The sequence below is a fragment of the Narcine bancroftii genome, chromosome 2 (genome assembly GCF_036971445.1).
Source record: "Narcine bancroftii isolate sNarBan1 chromosome 2, sNarBan1.hap1, whole genome shotgun sequence".
Classification (NCBI taxonomy): Eukaryota; Metazoa; Chordata; class Chondrichthyes; order Torpediniformes; family Narcinidae; genus Narcine; species Narcine bancroftii.
Genome location: NC_091470.1, coordinates 357,041,618 through 357,065,067, shown reverse-complemented (window position 1 = coordinate 357,065,067; position 23,450 = coordinate 357,041,618). Strand labels below are relative to the sequence as shown.

Below are 23,450 nucleotides of genomic sequence, written 5' to 3'. Positions count from 1 at the left end.
CAGCTGTCGAGGAGGAGGAGCTGATCAGGGACGCCTGTGGGGCCGGTCTCAGGTCTGACCATATCAGACAAATGCTCTTGGAGAAGGGCGATTGGACCCTGCAGGATGTGGATGATCTCGCCAAGGCACGAGAGATGGCCCAACAGAACATGGAGGCTTACTCTACCATCAGCATGGCTGCCATGTGGGGAGTTTGGGAGCCGCCATCTTGGGACCCAGGGTCCAAAACAGCAGCTATCATCGCTGAGCACCAACAGTGCTCTTACTGTGGCCAGACAAAGTCCTCGTGGAAAAACTGCCCTGCCAGAAGTGTGACCTGTTCCAGCTGCGGAAGAAAAGGACTCTATACAAGGGTATGAAAGTCCAGGCCTTCCCCTTTCAGCGCTGTGTGAACAATGACCGTCACCATCTTGGACCGTGTAACTTCCGGCCCCATTTCTAGTTGCGGAAAACAGCATGGCGGGGGCCCGAGCACGACAGCCAGGGTCGACATCACTTCCGGTGATGGCTGCGTGTGAACCATGGGGGCAGCCATCTTCAGGACGGAGAACTTGGAGGCTACTGAAGCACAGATGCAGTAACAGTGAGTCAGACAACAAACTGACACTGGCATCATTGTTCTGGAACAGAGCAGCCCACATCAATTAGCAAGGTCCACAATGGACATTAAGGAAAATGGATGCATTACAAGCTGCTTGCACAACATGGGAAGCACCAAAAGCTTCATACATCCAGGCACTGTACAGCACTGCTCCCTCACAGTGATCCCAGTCCAGTGTAAAATCTCATTGGCCAAATCCCAGTCGACCGAAATCCAAGGTAGCCGCACAGTGGCGCTAACCATGGGTGACAACAAATACAAGAATTTTAAAATGCTTGTGATGCCGCAACTCTGTGCGCTGGTTATACTGAGGGTCGACTTCCAGTTCCAAATTAAAAGTGTTCTGATAGAATGTGATGGCCCCACCCCACCCTCACTGTCCATAATAACCAACTGCTGAAACACCCGCTTGTCTCCCCGAACACTGCCCACTCTGCTTGCGACCTGCCATCTTTCCACCCCCAAGGTCCCACCACCCTCCTTTCCCCCCTCTCCAGGTCCCATCACCCTCCTTTCAACACCCCCAGGTCCCACCACCCTCCTTTCACCCCCACCCAGGTCCCATCGCTCTCCTTTCCCCCTCCCCCAGGTCCCACTGCCCTCCTTTCCCCCACCCCCAGGTCCCATTGCTCTCCTTTCCCCCTACCCCAGGTCCCACTGCCCTCCTTTCCCCCACCCCCAGGTCCCACCACCCTCCTTCCCTTACCCCCCCCCCAGTTTAACAAGTTTACTCCCAACTGTAAGCCTGTCGCGATAGAGTCCCGGGGACAGAGCCTTTATCAAGGCTGAGGTTAAGCAACTCCTGACCAAGGGCATTACAGAGCCCAGCACCAGCCCTTGGAGAGCGCTGAGAGTGGTGGTAAAGAGTGGAGAGAAGCACAGGATGGACGTAGATTCCAGCCAGACCATCAACTGGTTCACCCTCTTAGACGCCTACCCCCTCCCCCGCATAGCCAACATGGCAAATGAGATGGCACAATACCGGATCTTCTCCACCATTGACATCAAGTCAGTCTATCACCAGCTCCCAATCCACCTGGAGGCTATCCCATACACTGTATTCGAGGCAGACAGCCATCTTTACCATTTCCTCAGGGTGCTCTTTGGAGCCACGAGTGGAGTTTTGGTCTTCCAGATGGAGATGGGCCCATGTTCCCTACCTGGACAACGTGACCATCTGTGGCCATGTCCTGCAGGACCACAACGCTAACCTGCAAAAATTCCTCCAGGCAGTTAAAGCCCTAAATTTCACGTTTAACCAAAAGAAATGCCTGTTCTGCACTTTACATATTGCTATACTAGGGTGTGTGGCAGAGAATGGAGTCATTGGACCGGACCCTGAGTGTATGTGGCCCCTTCTGGAGCTCCCACTCCCCCATAACCTCAAGGACCTAATAGATTGTTGACTAATACTCATGATTCCTTTTCACCATCCCCTGCCCACATATGACTATGGCAACTCTCATTAAATCCCTGAGTAACATCTTCATGATCTTCAGATACTCAAGTTACATCCACAGTGAGTGAGGTTCTTCATTTATGTGCAAGGAGTTGCGACAATACCTGCTGGCCAAAGGCATAGCCATGGGCAGCACTACCAGCTATAAGCCCCGAGGGAATGGCCAAGTGGAAAGAGAGAATGGCACCATTTGAAGGCCAGTCCTTCTGGTCCTCAAGTCAAAAGAGCTGCCCGTATCCCAGTGGAAAGAGGTCCTACCAGAGGTGCTCCACGCCACCTCTGTACAATGACAAATGCAACCCCGCATGAAAAATTATTCTCCTTCTCCAGGAGGTCGATGTCGGGAACCATGCTACTGGTCTGGCTGACAACCCCAGGGTGTGCGCTATTCCATAAACACACCGGATCCCATAAAGCAGACTCCCTGGTCGAGAAGGTCCACCTTCTCCATGCAAACCCCCAGTATGCCTACATGCAGTACCAGGATGGACAGAGATATTATCTCTGACCGGGACCTGGCAAATGCAGGAGCCCCCGCAACTGAGGCACTTGCTGGACCAACCGCGGTCAATCAACCAGCATCCACCCCCCCATGACTACCAGAGACATGGTCAAGGATCCAACCCCACCATTGGCAGCAGCTGCACCGCCCCAACCCACCCCCCCCCCCCCAACCAGCAGCAACTGATTCTCATCAGCCATTCAAACCACAGCCCACACACACAGCACCGCCCAGGAGCCTACAGCAACACCACAGCCAGCACCGTGATGGTCAGTTCGACGGACGAAACCACTGGATAGGCTGAACCTGTAAATAGACTCTGACACTTCACCCCACCCGACTTTGTTTCAAAAGAAGGGGGTGAATATGGTGGAACACTGCATTGCAGTCATTGTACTGGTTGGCCCGTCCCCAATACTGTAACTCCTCCCCCTCCAAGATTCCTAATAAAGGCAATATCACCCAATCCCCTCCTTGGAATTGGGCCAACATCATGTAAGAGATGACTGCAAGTTTATAGCGATTAAAGGCTATTAATCTTGACTTCTGGTCTGTCGGATATAATTGATAGTGCGACAGAACCTTTGCAAAAACCTATGGGTTTAAGTTCCTCTGCAGAGATGAGAGAATAGAGCCCATTATCCCATGGATGTAAAATGAGCTAACCTCCTTATTCCAGCCAGTATTTATTCCTCAATCTTCATCCGTAAAACAAGTTTGACCGATTATGATGTGAATGTTTCTGGGATCTTGTTGTAGTCTGCATTACACTTCACTTCATTGGTTGCAGAGTGCCATGGAATGTCCCAAAGGTCATGAAAGTCACTATGTAAATCAACGTGTTTCAATTCATATCATTAAGAGATGGTTAGTTTTTTTTTTACAATTGGTGAAAAATGTTAAGTTTTGTCAAAGATTACTCAGTAATCTTACTGCATTAAGAATTTCACATTCATGACAATTGTTACGAGCCCAGAGGACCCCAAAACCCAGCAGCAATAGATATTCACCAAGACAAATGGTTAATTAAACAAAAGTTGCTTTTAATTATCTTTAAACATGAAAACAGAATCACACTTTAACTTATCACTATCGACTTAACTAACCTAACTTAACCCCCTTCTAATTCTAAGCGCACATATATGTAATGTGTGTATAAGTTCAGAAACATTCTTTGATTCACAGTCCAATCTCACTTCTCATTCCTCCAAGTTCACTGGTTGCAGGCAATTCTTATACTGTGCACAGAATTTAACATTTATAACATTCACCAGGCTTTGGTGCTTGAAAGGTAAATGGTTACCACTCAGGAAGGTTCTTGTCAGTTTTGAGAGAGATTTGTTGTTCCAGGACATCCACAACTGATTCCTTTTTAATCAGCCACTCTAGTGTCTTGCTGACAAAACTTGCCCCCTTCAGGGTTCTCCAGATGATAACATCTTCCTTTCAGGTCACCACAGAGTTGCTTTTTGTTTCTCTTATTCCAAGTGAAACATTAGACATCCAGTCCCCTCCTTTTATATGAACCGCAAGGGCTTTGACCAGGCCGTCTTCCAAATGGAGCTTTCCACAAGCTTGCCAGCTTTTCCTGTTCCAGACCCAACTGTTTCTGCTGGCTGTAACACTGTAGAAGTGATCACTCTGTGTGTGTGTGTGTGTGTGTGTGTGTGTGTGTGTGTGTGTGTGTGTGTGTGTGTGTGTGTGTGTGTGTGTGTGTGTGTGTGTGTGTGTGTGTGTGTCTCGCTCTCTCTCTCAGAGAAAACCTGTTTGACTCTCTCTGTTTGCAAAACCACACGACCCTCTTGGAACAGCAAGAAGGCAGCTCCGACAAGATCTTTCATCTGTTGCCTTTTGTAAACAACAATCCATTAGTGAAGTCACTTGGGCATTCTCCAAAGCTCTTCCAAAAGCTCTGGAGCCGAGGTGTCTTGCATTAGCAGAGCTCCAGTATTTCAAATAAGATCTGTTTTAAAGTGTTTGTATGTGACCTAACAAACCTTTCCCAATTTATCTCCCAAAAACTTATTTACATACTCTGTCACACAATAAACTCGTTACTCATCAATTTTAATTACCCATATGAAAAATTCTTGAGATATTTTTCAGATCTAATTCTGAGGTATTTTGCTGAGTTTTTCCTTTAGTTCTTAAATAGGGCTTATTTGTCTCTGGACAAAATTATATCCATCTTTGCCTTACTGACTCAGATTGCGATATTAACATAACATAACATATAACATAACAATTACAGCACGGAAACAGGCCATTAGGCCCTTCCAGTTCGCACCAAACCAAACACCCCTTTCTAGTCCCACCTCCCTGCACAATGCCCATAACCCTCCATCTTCTTCTCATCCATATACCTGTCCAACCTTTTCTTAAATAATACAATTGACTCCGCCGCCACTATTTCTCCCGGAAGATCATTCCACACGGCTACCACTCTCTGAGTAAAGAAGTTCCCCCTCATGTTACCTCTAAACCTCTGCCCCTTAATTCTTAACTCATGTCCTCTTGTTTTAAACTTTCCTCCTCTTAACGGAAATAGTCTATCCACATCCATTCTGTCTATCCCTTTCATAATCTTAAATACTTCTATCAAATCCCCTCTCAACCTTCTACGCTCCAAAGAATAAAGACCCAATCTGTCCAATCTCTCCCCATACTCCAGATGCTTAAACCCAGGCAACATTCTGGTCAACCTTCTCTGCACTCTCTCCACTCTGTTTCAAAACACAGTTCTGATAACAGACATGGAAAGGGTAAAAGAAAACCAAAATGTTGCAAAACCAACCCAAGAGAAACAGTAATATACTGTCAGCAATTAAGTTTCAATGTTTTGTTTAAGAGCTATCCACAAAGACAACCCGGACAGGAGATGGAGGAGGTCACAAAGCCACAATAAACCAGGCAGTTGTGACTCAGACAACCATAATCTCATAATATATAATAAAATAGAATGTCCGTGCATCCCATGCACAGCTCAGCAATGAAACAATTTAGAAATTTGAAATTTCACATGCAATTTAGGTTTGGTACAGGAATGTGGTCTGTATTCTCAGATTTCCTAAAAACCCAGTAGGAGGTCCACTGCAGCCCAGAAGGGACATATTGTGGCAATTAAATCTATAATATTGTAGTTGACGTGGCTTACGTACCTATTTGGCTGCATTCAGTAAGAATTTCCGTGTGTCTTCATGAATTATGACAACAAACTCATTACTCGTTATTTTTTATTATCCTTATTGAAAACTGATAGTTTTCAGATCCAATTCTGAGGTACAGTGTTGAGTTTTTCTTTTGAATTGCTCATTTATGAAATACATTTTGTTTGTCTCCATACAAAATTAAACCAAATTACATTGCAAAATTACATCTTTGCCTTACCCAAAAACAATGGGATATTGGAGAGTGCACGTGACCTTGTTAACCTGATAACGCTGGGTGTAGTTTATGGATTTTGGGCTGATCTCAAAAAATGCCTTAAAATGTTCCAATCACATCAGCTTTTAGACATAACCTATTTTTATGATTTCCTGTCCTATTTTTAAACATGTTTCAAGTGCACAAAACCATGAAGAGCATCAATGCTGGCTGACTATTGTTGGGCACTGACATGAGAGGCATCAAATACAGAGTACAAACGAAATTCAGCAGAAAGACATTTTTAGGTGAGCATCATTATGTGATTATCAATTAAGATCTTTTGTAAAACAGTTATGTGGTCGACATATGATTTTATTACCTGAATCTAGTTTTGAAGAATATGTACTTTCAATACCAAAAAAGGGATATATATCTGATTTGTATTGTATTTTACAAGAAATTGATAGTAAAAAAGACTGGGATAAATATAAGTTGAAATGGGAAAAAGATTTAGGACATAAAATAGCTGAAGAAGCTTGGATGGAAATTTGTCAGAATAGTATTCGGAAATTAATTAACGCTAGACTAGCGATGATTAATTATAATTTTATTCATCAGCTATATTTAACGCCGGAGAAATTAAAAAAATTTGGTCTTAGTCAGTTGGATTCTTGTTTTCGTTGTGACCAGACGGCCAATACTTTTTTGCATACTGTTTGGCTTTGTGATCGATTGCAACAGTTTTGGAAAGGTATTCAATCTATTTTTGACAGTTTATATAATATCCATCTTGTATTAGATTCCGATATATTTTTATTAGGGAACATGCAATCATTAATTGATTTAGGTTTAGAGGATTATCCGATTTCCTTTATCTATTTAGCTTTAGTCGTGGCTAAGAAATGTATAGCACTTACTTGGAAAGATAAAAATATATTAACTTTAGATAAGTGGTATTTGGAGATGAAATTTTGTTTGACTATGGAAAGGATATCTTTTTTTTTTTTTTTTTTTTTTTTTTTTTTTTTAAATTTTTTTTATTTTTCACACCATAAATCACATTAGCCATGATATACACTATTTCTTTTCACACATATACAGTGACTTTTTCTCCCCCCCCCCCCCTTTCCTCCCAAACCACCCCCCCACCCCCCCCTCTCATCCATTTTAGGTATACAATCTAGGTTGCATTAAGCCAGTCAGACAATGTTGTCATTCAACCAAATTACACCAGAAATTCTACTGAGTCCATTCTTTTCTTTCCTTCTCCTTCCATCAACTTAGGTAATGTTTGTCCCCGGTAGGTTTTCGCTATTGTATTTAATGTAAGGCTCCTATACTTGTTCGAATATTTCAATGTTATTTCTTAACCAATATGTTATTTTTTCTAATGGAATACATTTATTCATTTAAATTTGGTAGTTTCTTCCTTTTAATTTGGTTATGTATTCCATTAATATTTAAAGACATATAGTTCAGCGTAGCCCTTTTATATTTTGTTTATCTTCTCTTTCCGTTTTTCCATCCTTACCTTTCCTCCTTTTCCATTTCTGTTTTCTTATTTTCAACTCTTTATAAGACAACATTCCTACAACATCTAACATTTTCCTTATTCTCCTATTTCTATCTTATTTATCCCCAATCTCCCCTTCACCTCCTGAGTTGTCCTTTATCCCTTGTCGGACAACCACATCTCCCCTCTCCATTTGGATTTGCGAATCCACTCGCAAGCGTCAACTGATTTTGCAGTGACCGCTATTTCCCCCCACCCCGCCTCCCCCAGAAAAGATTTCACTTTTCATATGTCACAAAGGTCCCTCTTTTAATTCCCTCCTTATTCTCTCTATTCCATTACCTTCCCTTATTAATTCTTGTCTATACTATCCATATTTTCCTCTAAGTACAGATACATTCATGTATGCTCATTGTCTCTATTCACTCTTATACCTCTTTACCTGCATACATATCAATCGTGATCATTTTTACTCTCATTACCCGTCTTCATCCCTCAGTCTATTTTTGTCTTTACCCACATACATATCAGTCGTGATCATTTTAACTCTCATTACCCGTCTTCCTCCCTCAGTCTATTTTTGTAATTGTTCTGCAAATTTTCGTGCTTCTTCTGGATCCGCGAATAGTCTGTTTTGTTGTCCTGGAATAAATATTTTCAATACCGCTGGATGCTTTAGTATAAATTTATACCCTTTCTTCCATAAAATCGCCTTTGCTGTATTGAACTCTTTTCTCTTCTTTAGGAGTTCAAAACTTATATCTGGATAAATGAAGATTTTTTGTCCTTTATACTCCAGTGGTTTGTTGCCCTCTCTTACTTTTTCCATTGTCTTCTCCAGTACCTTTTCTCTTGTAGTATATCTTAGGAATTTTACTACAATAGATCTTGGTTTTTGTTGTGGTTGTGGTTTAGAGGCCAATACTCTATGTGCCCTTTCTATTTCCATTTCATGCTGTAGTTCTGGACATCCTAGGGTCTTAGGGATCCACTCTTTTATAAACTCCCTCATATTCTTGCCTTCTTCATCTTCCTTAAGGCCCACTATCTTTATGTTATTTCTTCTGTTATGGTTTTCCATTGTATCTATTTTTTGAGCTAGTAGTTCTTGTGTCTCTTTAGTTTTTTTATTAGATTCCTCCAATTTCTTTTTTAAGTCTTCTACCTCCATTTCTGCTGCTACTGCCCGCTCTTCCATCTTGTCCATTTTCTTTCCCATTTCTGTTAAGGTCATCTCCATTTTATTTATTTTCTCTTCTGTGTTGTTTATTCTTTTTCTTAAATCCTTAAATTCCTGTGTTTGCCATTCTCTAAATGATTCCATGTATCCTCTAATAAGAGCAAGTATATCCTTTACCTTGCCTCTCTTTTCTTCTTCTATTTCACCATACTCTTCCTCTTCTTCTTCCTCTGGGTTGGCCATCTGTTGTTTCTTTGCTGCCCTTTCCTCCTCTTCTATCTTGTTTCTATTGTCTTCTGTGGTCTCTTCTTGCTGCAGGTGTTCTGCAGCTGTCGTTGCCGGCTGTGGAGATCGACTCCCCAGCTGGTCCCCCCTCCCGTCGGTGTGTTTTTTTTCATTCGCATCGCGCATGCGCGAAACTTCGCGCATGCGCGGTTGCGCACTTTTGTTCGGCTCTGCGAGCCATTTTTGTAGTCCATTATTTACCGACCTGAGGGAGCGGGTTTCTCTCTCCGCAGCGGGCCTCTTCGGACAGGTAAGGCCTTCACCTTTTTCCTCCTTTGTCTTCTCTTCCTCTCTTCTTACCGTTGCTTTCGACTTTTCTTTTTTTGTCGCCATCTTCTTTCCACCTTTATACTCACTTTTCTGTAACTTTTATTTCTGTGCCTTTGTGTTTTCTCTTGTTTTTCCCGACTTTTCTGGAGAGGGCTGGAGTTCACCGTCCGGCCACTACTCCATCACGTGACTCCTCGAAAGGATATCTTTTTCAATTCAGGATAGGATGTCTTTTTATAAGTTAAAGTGGACTCCGTTTGCTAATTATATGCATTTGTTTGATTTAAATATATGTTTAAGCGTGATATTTTAGTATTGATAAAATTTTCTTTTTTTTTTTGTTGTTAGAATTTTTTTTCTTTTTTAGGTTAAGTTTTATCTCTTTTTTTGTAAGTGGGTATTTTTTTTTTTTTTTTTTTTCCATATATAATATTGTTAATTTTATTAACTCTTCACTCTTTATTTTGGGGGGGGAGGGCTGGACTAATTTTAAGATAGATTACTAATATTGTGTTACAATAAACGGGGGGGGGGGGGTTTCTTAGTGTAGTTTTCTGATGTAATATTGTAATCATGGACGTCCTGCTTTGCGGAAACTGCCAAAATGTTTGGCCTGGAAGTCAGCCTGAAGAAAACTGAGGTCCTCCATCAGCCAGCTCCCCACCATGACTACCAGCCCCCCCACATCTCCATCGGGCACACAAAACTCAAAACGGTCAACCAGTTTACCTATCTCGGCTGCACCATTTCATCAGATGCAAGGATCGACAATGAGATAGACAACAGACTCGCCAAGGCAAATAGCGCCTTTGGAAGACTGCACAAAAGAGTCTGGAAAAACAACCAACTGAAAAACCTCACAAAGATAAGCGTATACAGAGCCGTTGTCATACCCACACACCTGTTCGGCTCCGAATCATGGGTCCTCTACCGGCACCACCTACGGCTCCTAGAACGCTTCCACCAGCGTTGTCTCCGCTCCATCCTCAACATCCATTGGAGCGCTTTCATCCCTAACGTCGAAGTACTCGAGATGGCAGAGGTCGACAGCATCGAGTCCATGCTGCTGAAGATCCAGCTGCGCTGGATGGGTCACGTCTCCAGAATGGAGGACCATCGCCTTCCCAAGATCGTGTTATATGGCGAGCTCTCCACTGGCCACCGTGACAGAGGTGCACCAAAGAAAAGTTACAAGAACTGCCAAAGAAATCTCTTGGTGCCTGCCACATTGACCACCGCCAGTGGGCTGATAACGCCTCAAACCGTGCATCTTGGCGCCTCACAGTTTGGCGGGCGGCAACCTCCTTTGAAGAAGACCGCAGAGCCCACCTCACTGACAAAAGGCAAAGGAGGAAAAACCCAACACCCAACCCCAACCAACCAATTTTCCCCTGCAACCGTGTCTGCCTGTCCCGCATCGGACTTGTCAGCCACAAACGAGCCTGCAGCTGACATGGACTTTTTACCCCCTCCATAAATCTTCGTCCGCGAAGCCAAGCCAAAGAAGATTGTAATCATACCATTTTAATTTTTTTTAAATTTTTCTTTAAATGTAATTCTCTATTGTATTCATGTTATAAAATTTTAAATAAAGTCTTCAAAAAAACATGCCAAATTTAATAAAAGTTCATTTCAAGTTTCTCCAACTTCCTACAAGATACAGCAAAACTGAAATTATCTTTGTGTTCAGTTTGAAGTTGTCTATAATAATCCCGAATTTTTATTTCGGGAAGCCAACCTTGTGAAAAGTGTGTTTTCCAGTGTAATCTAGAAGTTTGCATGCAAGTTAGGTTTAGCACAAGGATGTGCCTGATGTTCTTGGATTCTCCAAAACAGCTCCATAGGAAGTCTAAAGCAGACCCAGTTTTTAATGTTTCCCATTGAGAACTGAATGAGTATTTTCTCAGATTATTTTTGAGCTACTAAATATTTGGGTGGACCTCTACTTTTAAGTGACCAACTACTTTGGTCTTTATGAACCACAAAAAGAAAGTGATTATTTGGGTCCCAGGTTTCTGTGGGGGATCAGCTATGGTTTAAACCAGAGACTTTCAAACTTTCTTTCCACTCACATTCCACTTTAAGTAATCCCAATCCCAATAGGTGCTCTGCAATTGGTAAGGGATTTTTTAAGGTGGTATGTGAGTGGGATAAAAAGGTTGAAAACCACTGCTCTAGACCCAATTGTTACTGAAATATTTTGCTTGAGAAAAATTGTCCCATTTCCTTGGGAGTTATGAAACCATGCACATAACAAGTCAATTAGGTATGATTAAAACGGTGGTTTTCAAACTTTTTCTTTCTGCCCACATACAACCTTAAGCAATCCTGTAGCAGCTGCTAACGGCAACGCTAATGAAATGAAGTACGTCACACAACACGAGGGTGAACCAGTAACTGACTCTATTTGAATCTCTCGCGCTGCTTTTAGGGGACGATTCACTTCCTGTCTGGGGCGCGCTGGTCTAATGGAGTGACATGTGCACATTGCAGTCACTGCCTGCCCAGCGACGTGCAATCAGGAAGTGGTGACATCTCCCAGGCAACACGTGTGGCCAAGCGCGGGCTTCTCCTGAGAAGGGAACCAGGGCCAACACCATTTTGTACCAACCGAATGGGGCGGTGATTTGGCCCATCTAACGGCACGGTCACTTGGCCTGCTACAATCCCTTATTAATCACAGAGGACCTCTGGCATAAAGATTACTTAAGGTGGTACGGGAGTGGAAAGAAAAAGTTTGAAAACCATCGAGTTAGATGAATGTATCTGGGTGAGAGAATTTGGTTTGGTGAGATAACAAAGAAATGTCTCAGATATTATTATGGAGACAGTTTACAATGAGCAAGGAATTATTTTTTTAATTATTATATTTCTGGTAGATTGTGGGGCTGGAAGGTTTTCTTCTTGATCTAATTTTGGCTAAAGTTCAAACAGAAAATATGATTGGCTTGCCTGTGGCATCACCAGGCATTTCTCTCCATGGATACCACCTGACCTGCTGTTACCTTCCAACATCTCGCCCCATCTGCCAACGAGTTTGCTTTGAATTCAGCAAACTAGGAAATGGGGAAATTAAACAGGAACGATTTTGATGGAAAAAATGGACCAAATTGATATATTGCTTCATGACCTGTTTTCCTAAATGTCATTGAACAATTTTTGACTTTACAATTGTTGCATGAAAGAGCAATTTTAGCACCAAAATGATAATTCAGTGTAAGCTGCAAACAAAGAAGCTTACTGAACAACTTATACAATACAAACCTAATGAGGCTGTGACAGACATTTCCCTGATGTATTTTCAAACTGTCACCACTTCGTGGGCCATCATACAAGGCCTGCGTTCTTAGCCGCCTGCTCTACTCTCTAAACACCTATGACTGTATGGCTCAGTATGACAACACCACTATCTACAATTAGCTGATGATGCCAAGGTAGTGGGTTGTAGAAAAAGGGGCAATGAGTCAGCATACAGGAGGGAGATTGAAAATTTAGCTGAATGGTGCAGCAACAACAACTTGGCACACAATGTCACAAGAAGCTGATTGTTATCTTCAGGAAGGGAAAACCAGATATCTATGATCCAGTGATCACTGAGAGAAATCAGAGGTGGAGAGGGTGAGCAAATTTAAGTTCCTGGGAGTCACTATCTTGTAAGACCTTTCATGGACCCAACATACTAATGGCATCGTGAAGAAAGCACATCCTCAGGAGTTTGCAGAGGTTTGATATGACATCAGAAACCCTGGCAAATTTCTACAGATGGATAGTGGAAAGTGTGCTGACCAGCTGCATCACAGTCTGGTATGGGGACACCAATATTCCTGAGGGTAAAGTCCTACAAAAGATAGTGGCCGCAGCCCTGGACATCACAGGCAAAACCCTTCTCACCATCAAAAGCACCTACAGGGAACGCTGCCGTCAGAGAGCAGAAGCAACCATCCAGCACATGATCTGTTCTCAATGCTGCCATCAGGAAAGAGGTACAGGTGCCACAAGATGCACACCACCAGGAACAGCTGCCACCCCTCCATCACCAGACTCCTCAATAATAAACTCAATCGGGGACTTTTGCACCTTAATGATTTTTTTCTCTCTCTCTCTCTCTCTTTATTTCACAGCTTGCTTATATTCCTTTGTTTACATGTGTACATTTTTGCACTGCCAATAAGTGGTCATTCTGCCTCACCCACAGGAAAAGAATCTCAGGGTTTTATGCGATGCCATCCATGTATTCCAGCCATAAATCTGAAACCTAATCTTGAACTACAGGAGGAAGTACCAGTCATGCTATTCAGAAATTTGTAACCACCAATCCCATGCAACAACACAAGGTGATCTGTGCTAAACTTAGTACCCATGCAACTGAAGCTAATAATAATGTCTGGTAATGCTGTTGGGACAAACATCTTCAAACTCAGATGCCAATTGCCTGTCTGATCTACTGTTTTGATTCAAGCAACTTTAGTTCCCTGCTCAGCGTAGTTTTGCTATCTGCATTAACAAAACAAGAACAACCACACAAGGATGTTGGCTTTAACCTGGACTGCCAATGCTTTCCCCCATGGTCAGATACATGCTGGTTGGTCCAGAGTTGGAGACAAAAATAATCTATGCATTTTTACCACGGTTCAAAACAAAGAACTATAGTTTATTTTGAACCCTTTCAATTATTGAAATTAACTGTCTACATATCTACTTATAGAATTAAAATAAATGTTTATTTTCAGTGTGTTTTTTTTTTAAATGGGATCTTTAGTTAAACTACACAATGTTAATCTTTTCATATTATTCACTGAAAAATTACGTTTAAATTACATTTTACTTCAATTACAGGGAGCGTTATAAAACCAATGGCATGGAAATTAATGTAAACATCACATTTACCAAACCAAAGACTTGTTGAGCAACTCATATTTAAATAAATTGCAAGTGAACTAATTTATGCCTGAACAAGACCATTTCCAGTCAGGGAATATGGTGCATGTGAAAACTGATGAAAAATCAGAAGAAAACAAAGAAATGGAAGCAAGAATAGAATTTACCTTGCCACTCGACATTGTCATAGCTGATCCTGGCTGTCCTCCATCCCCTCTGTCCCAGTTCCCCACATCCTTCAATCTTTCAAATATACCTTGTATCCAACTCCACACACTCTGCTTCTCTTTCTCTCATATTGTAAAGGGCGCCGGGCAATATTATGGCAGGCAACAGTTAAAGTACATCATGGATGTTAAATTTTTAATATATTATTACGAGAATATAAAAGGAGCCTTGAACTACTACAATTCAGCCTCCAGAAATGTCAGGTATGAAAATATTTCCATACATGTTATTTTAAATAAATGCCCCTTGCCTTTTCACATTGATCTCTTATTCAACAACTCTCACTGGTGAACACTTCTCAACCTTTGCTCACTCAGGATCAGTGATATCACCCCCTCCTACTTCTATCCCCTGAAGAATATAGACCCAAAGTGCTTTGCCTCTCCGGATGGGTTCATTCGTGATAGGAATTAGCCCAGTGAATCTCACTGGGGTTGCCCATGTTCTTTTTGAGGTTACAAGACCAAAACTGAGGGCAATCTTGAACAAAACTATTAACCGTGTACCTGAACTCTGGCAGGAGTGCCAAAATGACAATCTATTTAATGCACTCCACCCTGATTGGATATTTTGTCTTGATAAAGGGTTCTAATCTGAAAGTTTGACTGACCATATATTTCCGTGGATGCTGCCCGAACTGCTGTGTCTCTCCTGCTTCCCATTGTTCATGCAGAATCAAGCATCTTGTATTTCTCTAGAGATTTTATCCTTGTAATCTTGATAAGTTCATTATCATCTCTATCCCAAATATATTTTGTATCACTTTTATTCATTTCTTCTGTTCTTCCAATTTAATTAACCTCTCTGATCAAAGTACAAATTCAATGTAGAACCATAGAAACGGACACCTTCTGCCCTTCTAGTCTGTGCCAAACCTTTTTTATGTTGCTTAGTCCCACTGACCTGCACCCAGTCCATAGTCCTCCATACCTCTCCCATCCATGTACCTGTCCAAATTCTTCTTAAATGTTAAAACTGAGCCTGCTTTCACCACTTCTCATGCTCTGTCATTCTGATTTCCACCCCCCAAAAATCTAGTTTAAACCCCACCGGAGCAGCACTAGCAAACCTTCCCGAAAGGATATTAGTCCCCTTCCAGTTCAGCTGCAAACCATTCCCTCAGAACAGCTCCCACCTTCCCTGGAAGAGAGACAATGATCCAGAAACCTGAAGCTTTCCCTCCTACGCCATACCTTTAGCCATGTGTTAAGCTGCATTAACCTCCCATTTCTAACCTCACTAGCACGTGGCACGGGTAGGAATCCTGAGATCGCAACTCTGGAGGTCCTGTTCTTCAACCTAGCACCTAACTCCCTGAACTCTCCTTGCAGGGCCTCCTCACCCTTCCTACCCACATCACTGGTCCTTTTATGAACAACAGCATCTCACTGCTCGCCCTCCCTCCTGAGAATGCCATGAACTTGATTTGCGATATCTTGGACCCTAGCACCAAGGAAGCAACATAGCTTCCGAGATATTCGATCGCTTCAATTTTTAAGGAGTGAATCAATTGTTTCATGTCTGCATTCACATCCCTCTTTGATTCAATACAGAACCGCTGAAAACAGACAGGATAACAGGCGGCACAGAATAACTGGGATGAGGGGTGTGGTGGTGGTGGTGGAAATAGAGAACCCACATTTCTGGTCAAGAAGTCTTCACCAGAACTATAATAATGAAAAGGCATATATGTTTCAGGTTACAGGGAGGAGAACAGGTGGGAGAACAGAAGGAGCATCTGTGATAGATGCAGACTAACATGGTCAAGGAGAAATAAAATTTCTTCAAATATTTGCCAATGGAACAAAATAACAGAAATTTATGATGATTTGCAACCAAAGTACAGCCAAATCTGTGAGAAAAGAAGGGCAAGTTGAAATGATTAAGTCCCAAGGGTTTAAGTAGAATAAAGTCATGGAGAAGTCAACATGAAAACAAGGCATTCAGCCCAACAAGTGTCCACCCAAGCTCGTTCCATTTACACATTTGGCCCATCTCCCTCCCTCCTTCCCAACTTTATCCTACGCCCTGTAGTTTTGGTCTCTCCTACCCCCAAGTACAACTGCGACTGTTTACCTCACCTCCGCCTCTGACATTCCCAGTCTAAAAACTAAGTTCTATTTCGTGAACTTGCACCAGGTGTCATTGGAGGTCAAACACAGAAAGATCGGAGAGGGAGTGGCGGGACAGAAAATTAAAGTGACAAGGAGCAGCAAGCTCAGCAAAAAAAAAACAAGCTGCTGGAGGAATTCAGCAGGTCAGGGGGTCACTTGCATGGGCAGTCAACACCCTGCATTGCAACTGGAAGCTCAGGGTCACCCTTGAAAACTCATGGCGGTCACCACTCTGCATTTGGTTCATCTGATGGAGCAGCTGAATTTGGAACGATTGGGACCATGAATGGTGAGAATGAAAAAGGTCAAAGAGAAGGTGCTGCATTTCCAATGTTGCATGGAAAAGTGCTGTAAGGGAGCGATTGGTGAAGATGGAAGAGCAGACAGGAAGGAAAAGTGCCTTTGGAATGCTGGAAGGGGAGGGGAAGTTATCAAATTATTTTAATTGGTGGATATTGTGGGGATGATTCATTGAATGTGAAAGCTGTGGGAGTGGAAGGACCAGGGGAACCCTGTCACGGAGGAGAAGGGGTCAGTGGAAAAATACCCAGCAGGGGAAGAAAATAGTGGAGAGGCGTTGGGGTAATGGATAAGACATTTAAATGTGTAAGTTTCAACATAAATGGAACAATAAACAGTCTTGGCACACCTAAAATAAAATGCAGGTGAATATAGCATTTCTACAGGAGGCCCACCTCACAATCAAGAACACAAAAAGTTTTTTTTTTTAAAAAGAGGGTGGGTGGGTGAGTGATATCCTCTCAATTCCAGAGCAAGGGGAATGGCTATCCTCATAGGAAAAAATGTTCCGGTGGTGGTCCGGAGTGTGGTCACTGACCCGGCTGGGAGATTTGTGATGATCCATTGTTAAATATACTCCAAATCTTGGACACTTAGGGTAGGGTAGGAGGGGAGAGGTGTGAGCAATGCTCCAAATGCAATATATCATTGTTGAGAAAGATTGTAGCATTGTTTTGGATTTGTGAGAGTCTTGGAAAATCAAAAATATTCAAAAAAAAACAAAAGGGTTGAAAAAGGAGAGACTCAGCAATGCAGTTGATCGGTCAATAGAGTTCAACTATTGAAGGGCAATCAAGTTAGGGTGACCCAAACATCCCAATAGAAGTGAAGGACTGTGCAGCGGAGCAGTCATTCTTCGAAGGAGTGGTGGAGTGGTCATCAGAGTAGGCTGAGTGAGAGTGGAAAGGCTTCGGTGAATAGGGGCTGAGGTGGTAGTGCAGGAGTTGAAGTGAGAAAGAGCCATCCTATTCAAGGAACTAAAAGGATTCAGCAGGAGGCACAGGTAAGGGCAGGTTTTAGATATCATATTTTTTCCTCTAGTCGTAGTGGGAATGGCAGCCAAGACAGGGGAATGGTCCTTACAGAATGTAGGCCATCAGGGAAGTCAGCAGGATCTCTGACAACTTCCTCTGCGAGAAGTGCCTCCAGCTGCAGCTCCTGACAAGGTAAGTTAAGGAATTGGTGCTGGAGATGTATGAACTCCGGATCATTCAGGAGACAGAGGGGGTGATAGACAGGAGTTACAGGGACACCTAGGAGGCAGGAGGAGGGTAGCTGGGTGACAGTCAGGAGAGGGAATGGGAACAGGCAGGCAGTACAGGAGAGGTCTGGGCCTCGGGTTGAGATTCCAAATTGGAAAAATTCTATTTGAGGTAATGAGAAGGAATCTAGACTGTGTGGACTGGGATAAATGGTTTTTGGACAAGGATGTGAAGGAGCTTCAAATATTAAATTTTGAAAGTCCATAGTTTGGATATTCCTGTCAGGATTAAAGGCAAAGTTAGCAGGCATAGGGAACCTTGGTTTTCAAGGGATATTGTGGATCTGGTTTGGAAGGGGTACAGCAGGTATCAGCAACATGAAGCAAATGAGCTACTTGAGTATAAAAATGCAAGAAAAATCTCAAGAAAAAAAATCAGTAAGGCTAAAATCAAATACACAAGATTGCTTTAGCAGACAATGTGAAGGAAACTCCTAAGGGGTTTCTACAGGCATATTAAGAGCAAAAGGATAGTAAGGGACAAAATAGGTTCCCTTGAAGATCAAGGTGGTCAGCTTTGTATGAAGCCAAAAGAGATGGGAGAGGTCTTACATGTCCCCACCTCCCCCAATCAGTATTCACTCAGGAAAAGTTGTGGGAAGTAAGGAAAACAAGCCACGAGGTAATGGAACCTATAAAGATTACAGAGGAGGAAGTGTTTGTTGTCTTAAATCAAAATAAGGGTGGATAAATCCCCAGGGCTTGTCAAGATATTCCCTCAGACCTTGAGGGAGGATAGTGTAGAAATTTCAGAGGCTCTGACAGAAATGTACAAAATGTCCTTAGCCACAGGTGTGGTTCCAGAGGATTGGAGGGGAGCTCACATTTGGAGCCTTTTTGTTTTAAAAAAAAGGTCCCAAAAGTAACCCTGGAAATTGTAGGCCTGTGAGCTTGACATTAATAGCAGGTAAATTATTGGAAGGTGTACTAAGTGATTGGATATATTTGTATAGTCAGAAACTGATTAGAGATAGTCACCTACCCTAGGTGGTAGGTCATGTTTAACCAACTTTGTAGAGTTTTTTTTTCAAGGAAGTTACCAGGAAAGTTGATGAAAGAAAGGCCGTGGATGTTGCATACACAGACATTAGTAAGGCCTTTGACAAGTTCCCGCTTGGGAGGTTAGTCAGGAAGGTTCAGATGCTAGATATTCACGGCAAGGCAGAGAAGTGGATGGAAGAAACCAGAGAATAGTGGTGGATGATGGCTGGAGGTCTGTAACTAGTGGTGTGCCTCAGGGATCAGTGCTGGGACCATTGTTGTTTGTCATCTGTATCTGGATGATAAAGTGGTAAATTGGATCAGTAAGTTTGCACATGACACTAAGACTGGAGGTGTCGTGGACAGCGAAGAAGGTTTTCAAAGTTTGCAGAGGGATCTAGACCAGTTGGAAAAATGGGCTGGAAAAATGGCAGATGGAATTTAATGCAGACAAGTGTGAGGTGTTGCATTTTGGAAGGACAAACCAAGAAAAGACATACACTGTGAATGGTTGGACACTGAGGAGTGCAGTAGAACAGAGGGATCTGGAATACAAATACATAATTCCCTGAAATTGGCATCACAGGTGGATAAGGTTGTAAAGAGAGCTTTTGACCTTCATAAATCAAAATATTGAGAATATGAGCTGGAATGTTATGGTAAATTGTGCAAGACATTAGCCAGGCCAATTTAGAGTAATGTGTGCAGTTTTGGTCACCTAACTGCAGGAAAGATATCAATAAGGTGGAAAGAGTACAGAAAAGATTTATTAGGATGTTGCCCAAACTTCAGGAACTGAGTTAATGGAAAAAGTTGAACAGGTTAGGACTTTGTTCCCTGAAGCATAGAAGAATGAAGGGAAATTTGTTAGAGGTATTTAAAATTATGAAGGGGATAGACAGAGAAAATGTAGATAGGCTTTTTCCCACTGAGGGTAGGTGAGATACCAACCAGAGGACATGGGTTAAGAGTGAAAGGGGAAAAGTTTAGGGGGAACATGAGGGGGAACTTCTTCTCACTGAGAGTGGTGGAAATGTGGAACAAGCTGTCAACTTAGGTGCTGAATGCAGACTCAATTTTAACATTTAGAAGAATTTGGACAGGTACATGAATGGAAGAGTTATGGAGGGCTATGGGTTGGGCCCAGATCAGTGGGACTAGGCAAAAAAATATGGTTCACCACAGACTAGAAGGACCAAAGTGGCCTGTTTCTGTGCAGTAATGTTCTATGGTTCGAAGTAATGTTGGCACTAGATGTGCAAAAACAGGGCGTTCTGTCTTTAGATCTTACAAGTTATCATTGGGAATGACCATTGATGAAGTATGAAACTTAAACGTGACTAAACTGTCCCAGATTCCAAATATCAGTTCCTTATTTTAAAGTAGAAAGAAAAACCAAGGAGCTAATAAATGACTTCAGGAAGGGAAAACCAGAGTTGTATGATCCAGGGATCACAGGTGGAGAAGGTGAGCAAATTTAAGTTCTTGGGAGTCACCATCTCAGCAGATCATTTCTGGACTCAACACACAAAAATAAAAGGTATAGATTCCCATAAGGCTCACACCATCAGGTTCAGGAACAGCTACTGCCCCTCCACCATCAGACTCCTCAACAACAAATTCAATCAGGGAGTCATTTAAGGACTCTTGCACTTTATTAATATTTTTCTCTCGCCCTTTATTGCACGATTTGTTTACATTTCTTTATTTGTTGTACATGTGTACGTTGAATCAGATTTTTTTTGCCATTAAGTGGTAATTCTGCCTCGCTCAGGAAAAAATCTCAGGGATGTATGTGATGTCATGTATGTACTCTGACAAGAAAACTGAAAAAAAAGTTTTCACAGCAACAGGGACTGCAATATTTCTTAGGTGCCACGAGAAGAGTGCTAAATGCTTGATCGAAGAAAATGGTTACAGAATGCTGGTGCCAGAGTGAGAGAAAAAAGGAGATGGACCACTGACTGTGATCAAGGGCAGAGAACTGGATACAAGCAGAAAACTGACCAGTTACCAGGCTCACTTACTGCAGGGCCAGCTGCAAGATGACAGCGCACCATATTAACCAAGTTCTCAAGTGTTGGAATCAAATAAAGTGTTACTGAAATTTGTGGCACTGAAATTTGTTCTAAGGTTTGAAAGGTGCAGAAAGTTTAACACTGAACCTAACAGCGACCTACCAAAAAAAACACTTCAAAATCTCTAGACTTCAGACTTCTCTGCAAATGTGTTCATGAAACCCAACTTCTCTGAGCAACAGGTGTCTATATCCCAAGGTAAACAGGTTTTTAATTGATCCATTATGTGCATACATCAACCTTTAGGCTCTATTCAAAATATAAACAAAACAATGTAACATCCAGGAAGCCTAACTGACAATTACATTTTGAATGCCTGCGTTATCTGGAAAATTTAGCTGTTTAACAGGAGTAACCAACACAGGAAGTTTTCTCCCAGATGGTGAGACCAATTAAAACAAGGCACCATGCCCAGAAAAATGTCAACCTTTTGGCTGTGAAATTTGCTCTAGCATACATCAGTGAACACTGAGCTTGACAATTAAGCTGTATATTCTTACAGAGACTCCAGGCAGAATTCCTGCTTATCATACACAATTAAGACCTTTAGCTTCTTTACCATCAATGTTGTCTGTTGAACAGTAAAACCCCTGCTATCTGGCACCTATGGGGATTGGCACATGCCTGATAAATGAATTATCCGGTTGACTGAGATTCCTTTTGCATGGATTGGCGAACTAACAGCAAAGTACGCTTATGTTAAACTTATGTATTTTTTTTACCTTCTGTATATAGTAGTGTATTGTCGAATTTTGTAGCCCAAACTTTAGGGTAAAATTTCAGAGGTCAACTAATACCTTTAACCACAGCAAGTACCTACGTCGTTCAAGGTGTCAGAAGTTTGGATAGCCAGGTGGCAAGTCCGTGTTCGGGGCGTCAGGAGCTCAGATGGGAGGGCAGCTGGGGTCTAGCTGAGAGTCCATGATCAGGGCATCAGCAGCTTGGATGGGCAGGTGGCCAGGGTGCCAGGAGCTCGGATGAGCGGGTGGCCGGGGTCTAGGCGAGAGTCTGCGAAGGGTTGTTGGGAGCTCCAGTGGAAAGATGGGACATCGGGAGTTCTGGTGGGCAGAAGGCCTATGCGAAGGTCCTCTGTCAGGTGGTCGGGAGCTCGGATGGGTGGGCAGCTGGACCCTGGGCAAGAGTTCGCCATTGGGGTGACAGGACCTCTGGTGCGGGGCATAGGTCCAAACATAGGGAGGTAGAATTTTATGCACGATACATGAATAATAACAGATTTTTGGGCCAAAAATAGGTGGTAGAGTTTTGCATAGTATCAACTTTTACAGGGGTATATACAGTATTTATTTTTTGTGACTTTTTGCCGGTTGAGGCTGCTGGTTACTTGAATTCCAGATAACTGGAGTTTTACTGAGGTTTTTTTTTTGTGAAGAAACCTGTTCAGCTGCAGCAAGAATTTTGGTGGATATGTACATTATACAATGTATAGGACAATAAACTCATCATCAACCCACTCACCCAGAGCAAAGCCCCACAGTATTGACCTTCACTGCTGAAGGAAAAGGTCACAGCGGTTCATAAATAACATCTGCCAGGGAAGGAGACCAAACCCAAAAAAAAATCACCTTGTAGTGAAGTTAAAGCTCAACGCGAATATAACATTTAAGCCTTCATCTATAGTGCACGTAGAGGTTATGCATCAACTTTTAAAAAAAACACATAATCCCAACTTAATCTTCATATATCCTTTGGCCATCGGCGAAATAACGCATTTGGTGTTGTTTTTCAAACCACAAGATGAAAACATCTAGAATTACCTACCCGCTCTTGCCCAGCTGTGTCCCAAATCAGAAATTTATGGAGCTCGTTTCCACAACTCACAGTCTTAGTCATGAAGGATGCACTGGAAAAGAGTCCAGATCAGACAGAAGGTCAGTTCAACTAACACGTAGGATCACAAGCCCAGGAATGTGATAAACTCCAGAAATCTCTCCATACTCACCCAATTGTGGGCAGAGTATTCACATCGAAGGTGTCTTGAACAAATCGGCACACTATACTTGACTTCCCAACCCCAGTATCCTAAAATCAGTTAAACAGACAGGTTGAGAATTTCAAAGTTACAAGAATTTTTTTAATACATTGGTTCATGATCCACATGTGCAACTGATCAGGCCAGACGCCAAAGAGTTAGTCACCACCAGACAATAGTAGCTGAGTGACATCAGACCATGGAAGGTTTTTTTTTTGTTACTTCTAATTCATTCTCTTTTCTGCTCTCCTCCCATCCCACTGAACCCAATTTTGATACATCATCTGAAAGAAATTGTTTCCGCATGAACAAAATTGAAAATCTACATTTCAACATGGTTTTGTCTTGCATTGGTCACATCTATGGGCCATTGGAGGCACTGCAGGGTCATGATCCGTCAGAGGTAATAACTGCCACTAGAATACCCAAAGTCGATGACGAACC

The 23,450-nt window shown here is 42.4% G+C and overlaps 1 protein-coding gene across 5 annotated transcripts in view; it reads right to left on the bottom strand.

The window, feature by feature from the left end:
- Positions 1-23,450, bottom strand: part of LOC138755789 (ras-related protein Rab-31-like) — a 277,761-nt gene that overhangs the window by 215,505 nt on the left and 38,806 nt on the right. For 3 of the 5 annotated variants that reach the window (XM_069922406.1, XM_069922409.1, XM_069922417.1), the window contains exons 2-3: positions 22,977-23,056; positions 22,796-22,877 (exon numbers count right to left, since the gene is read on the bottom strand). The exons of 1 other annotated variant lie outside the window; for it this stretch is intronic. In XM_069922406.1, coding sequence (XP_069778507.1) covers positions 22,796-22,877; positions 22,977-23,056 — 162 coding nt within the window. Of the gene's footprint in view, positions 1-22,795; positions 22,879-22,976; positions 23,057-23,450 lie in introns of those variants that run through there. One more of the 5 variants, XM_069922408.1, reaches the window with a different exon arrangement.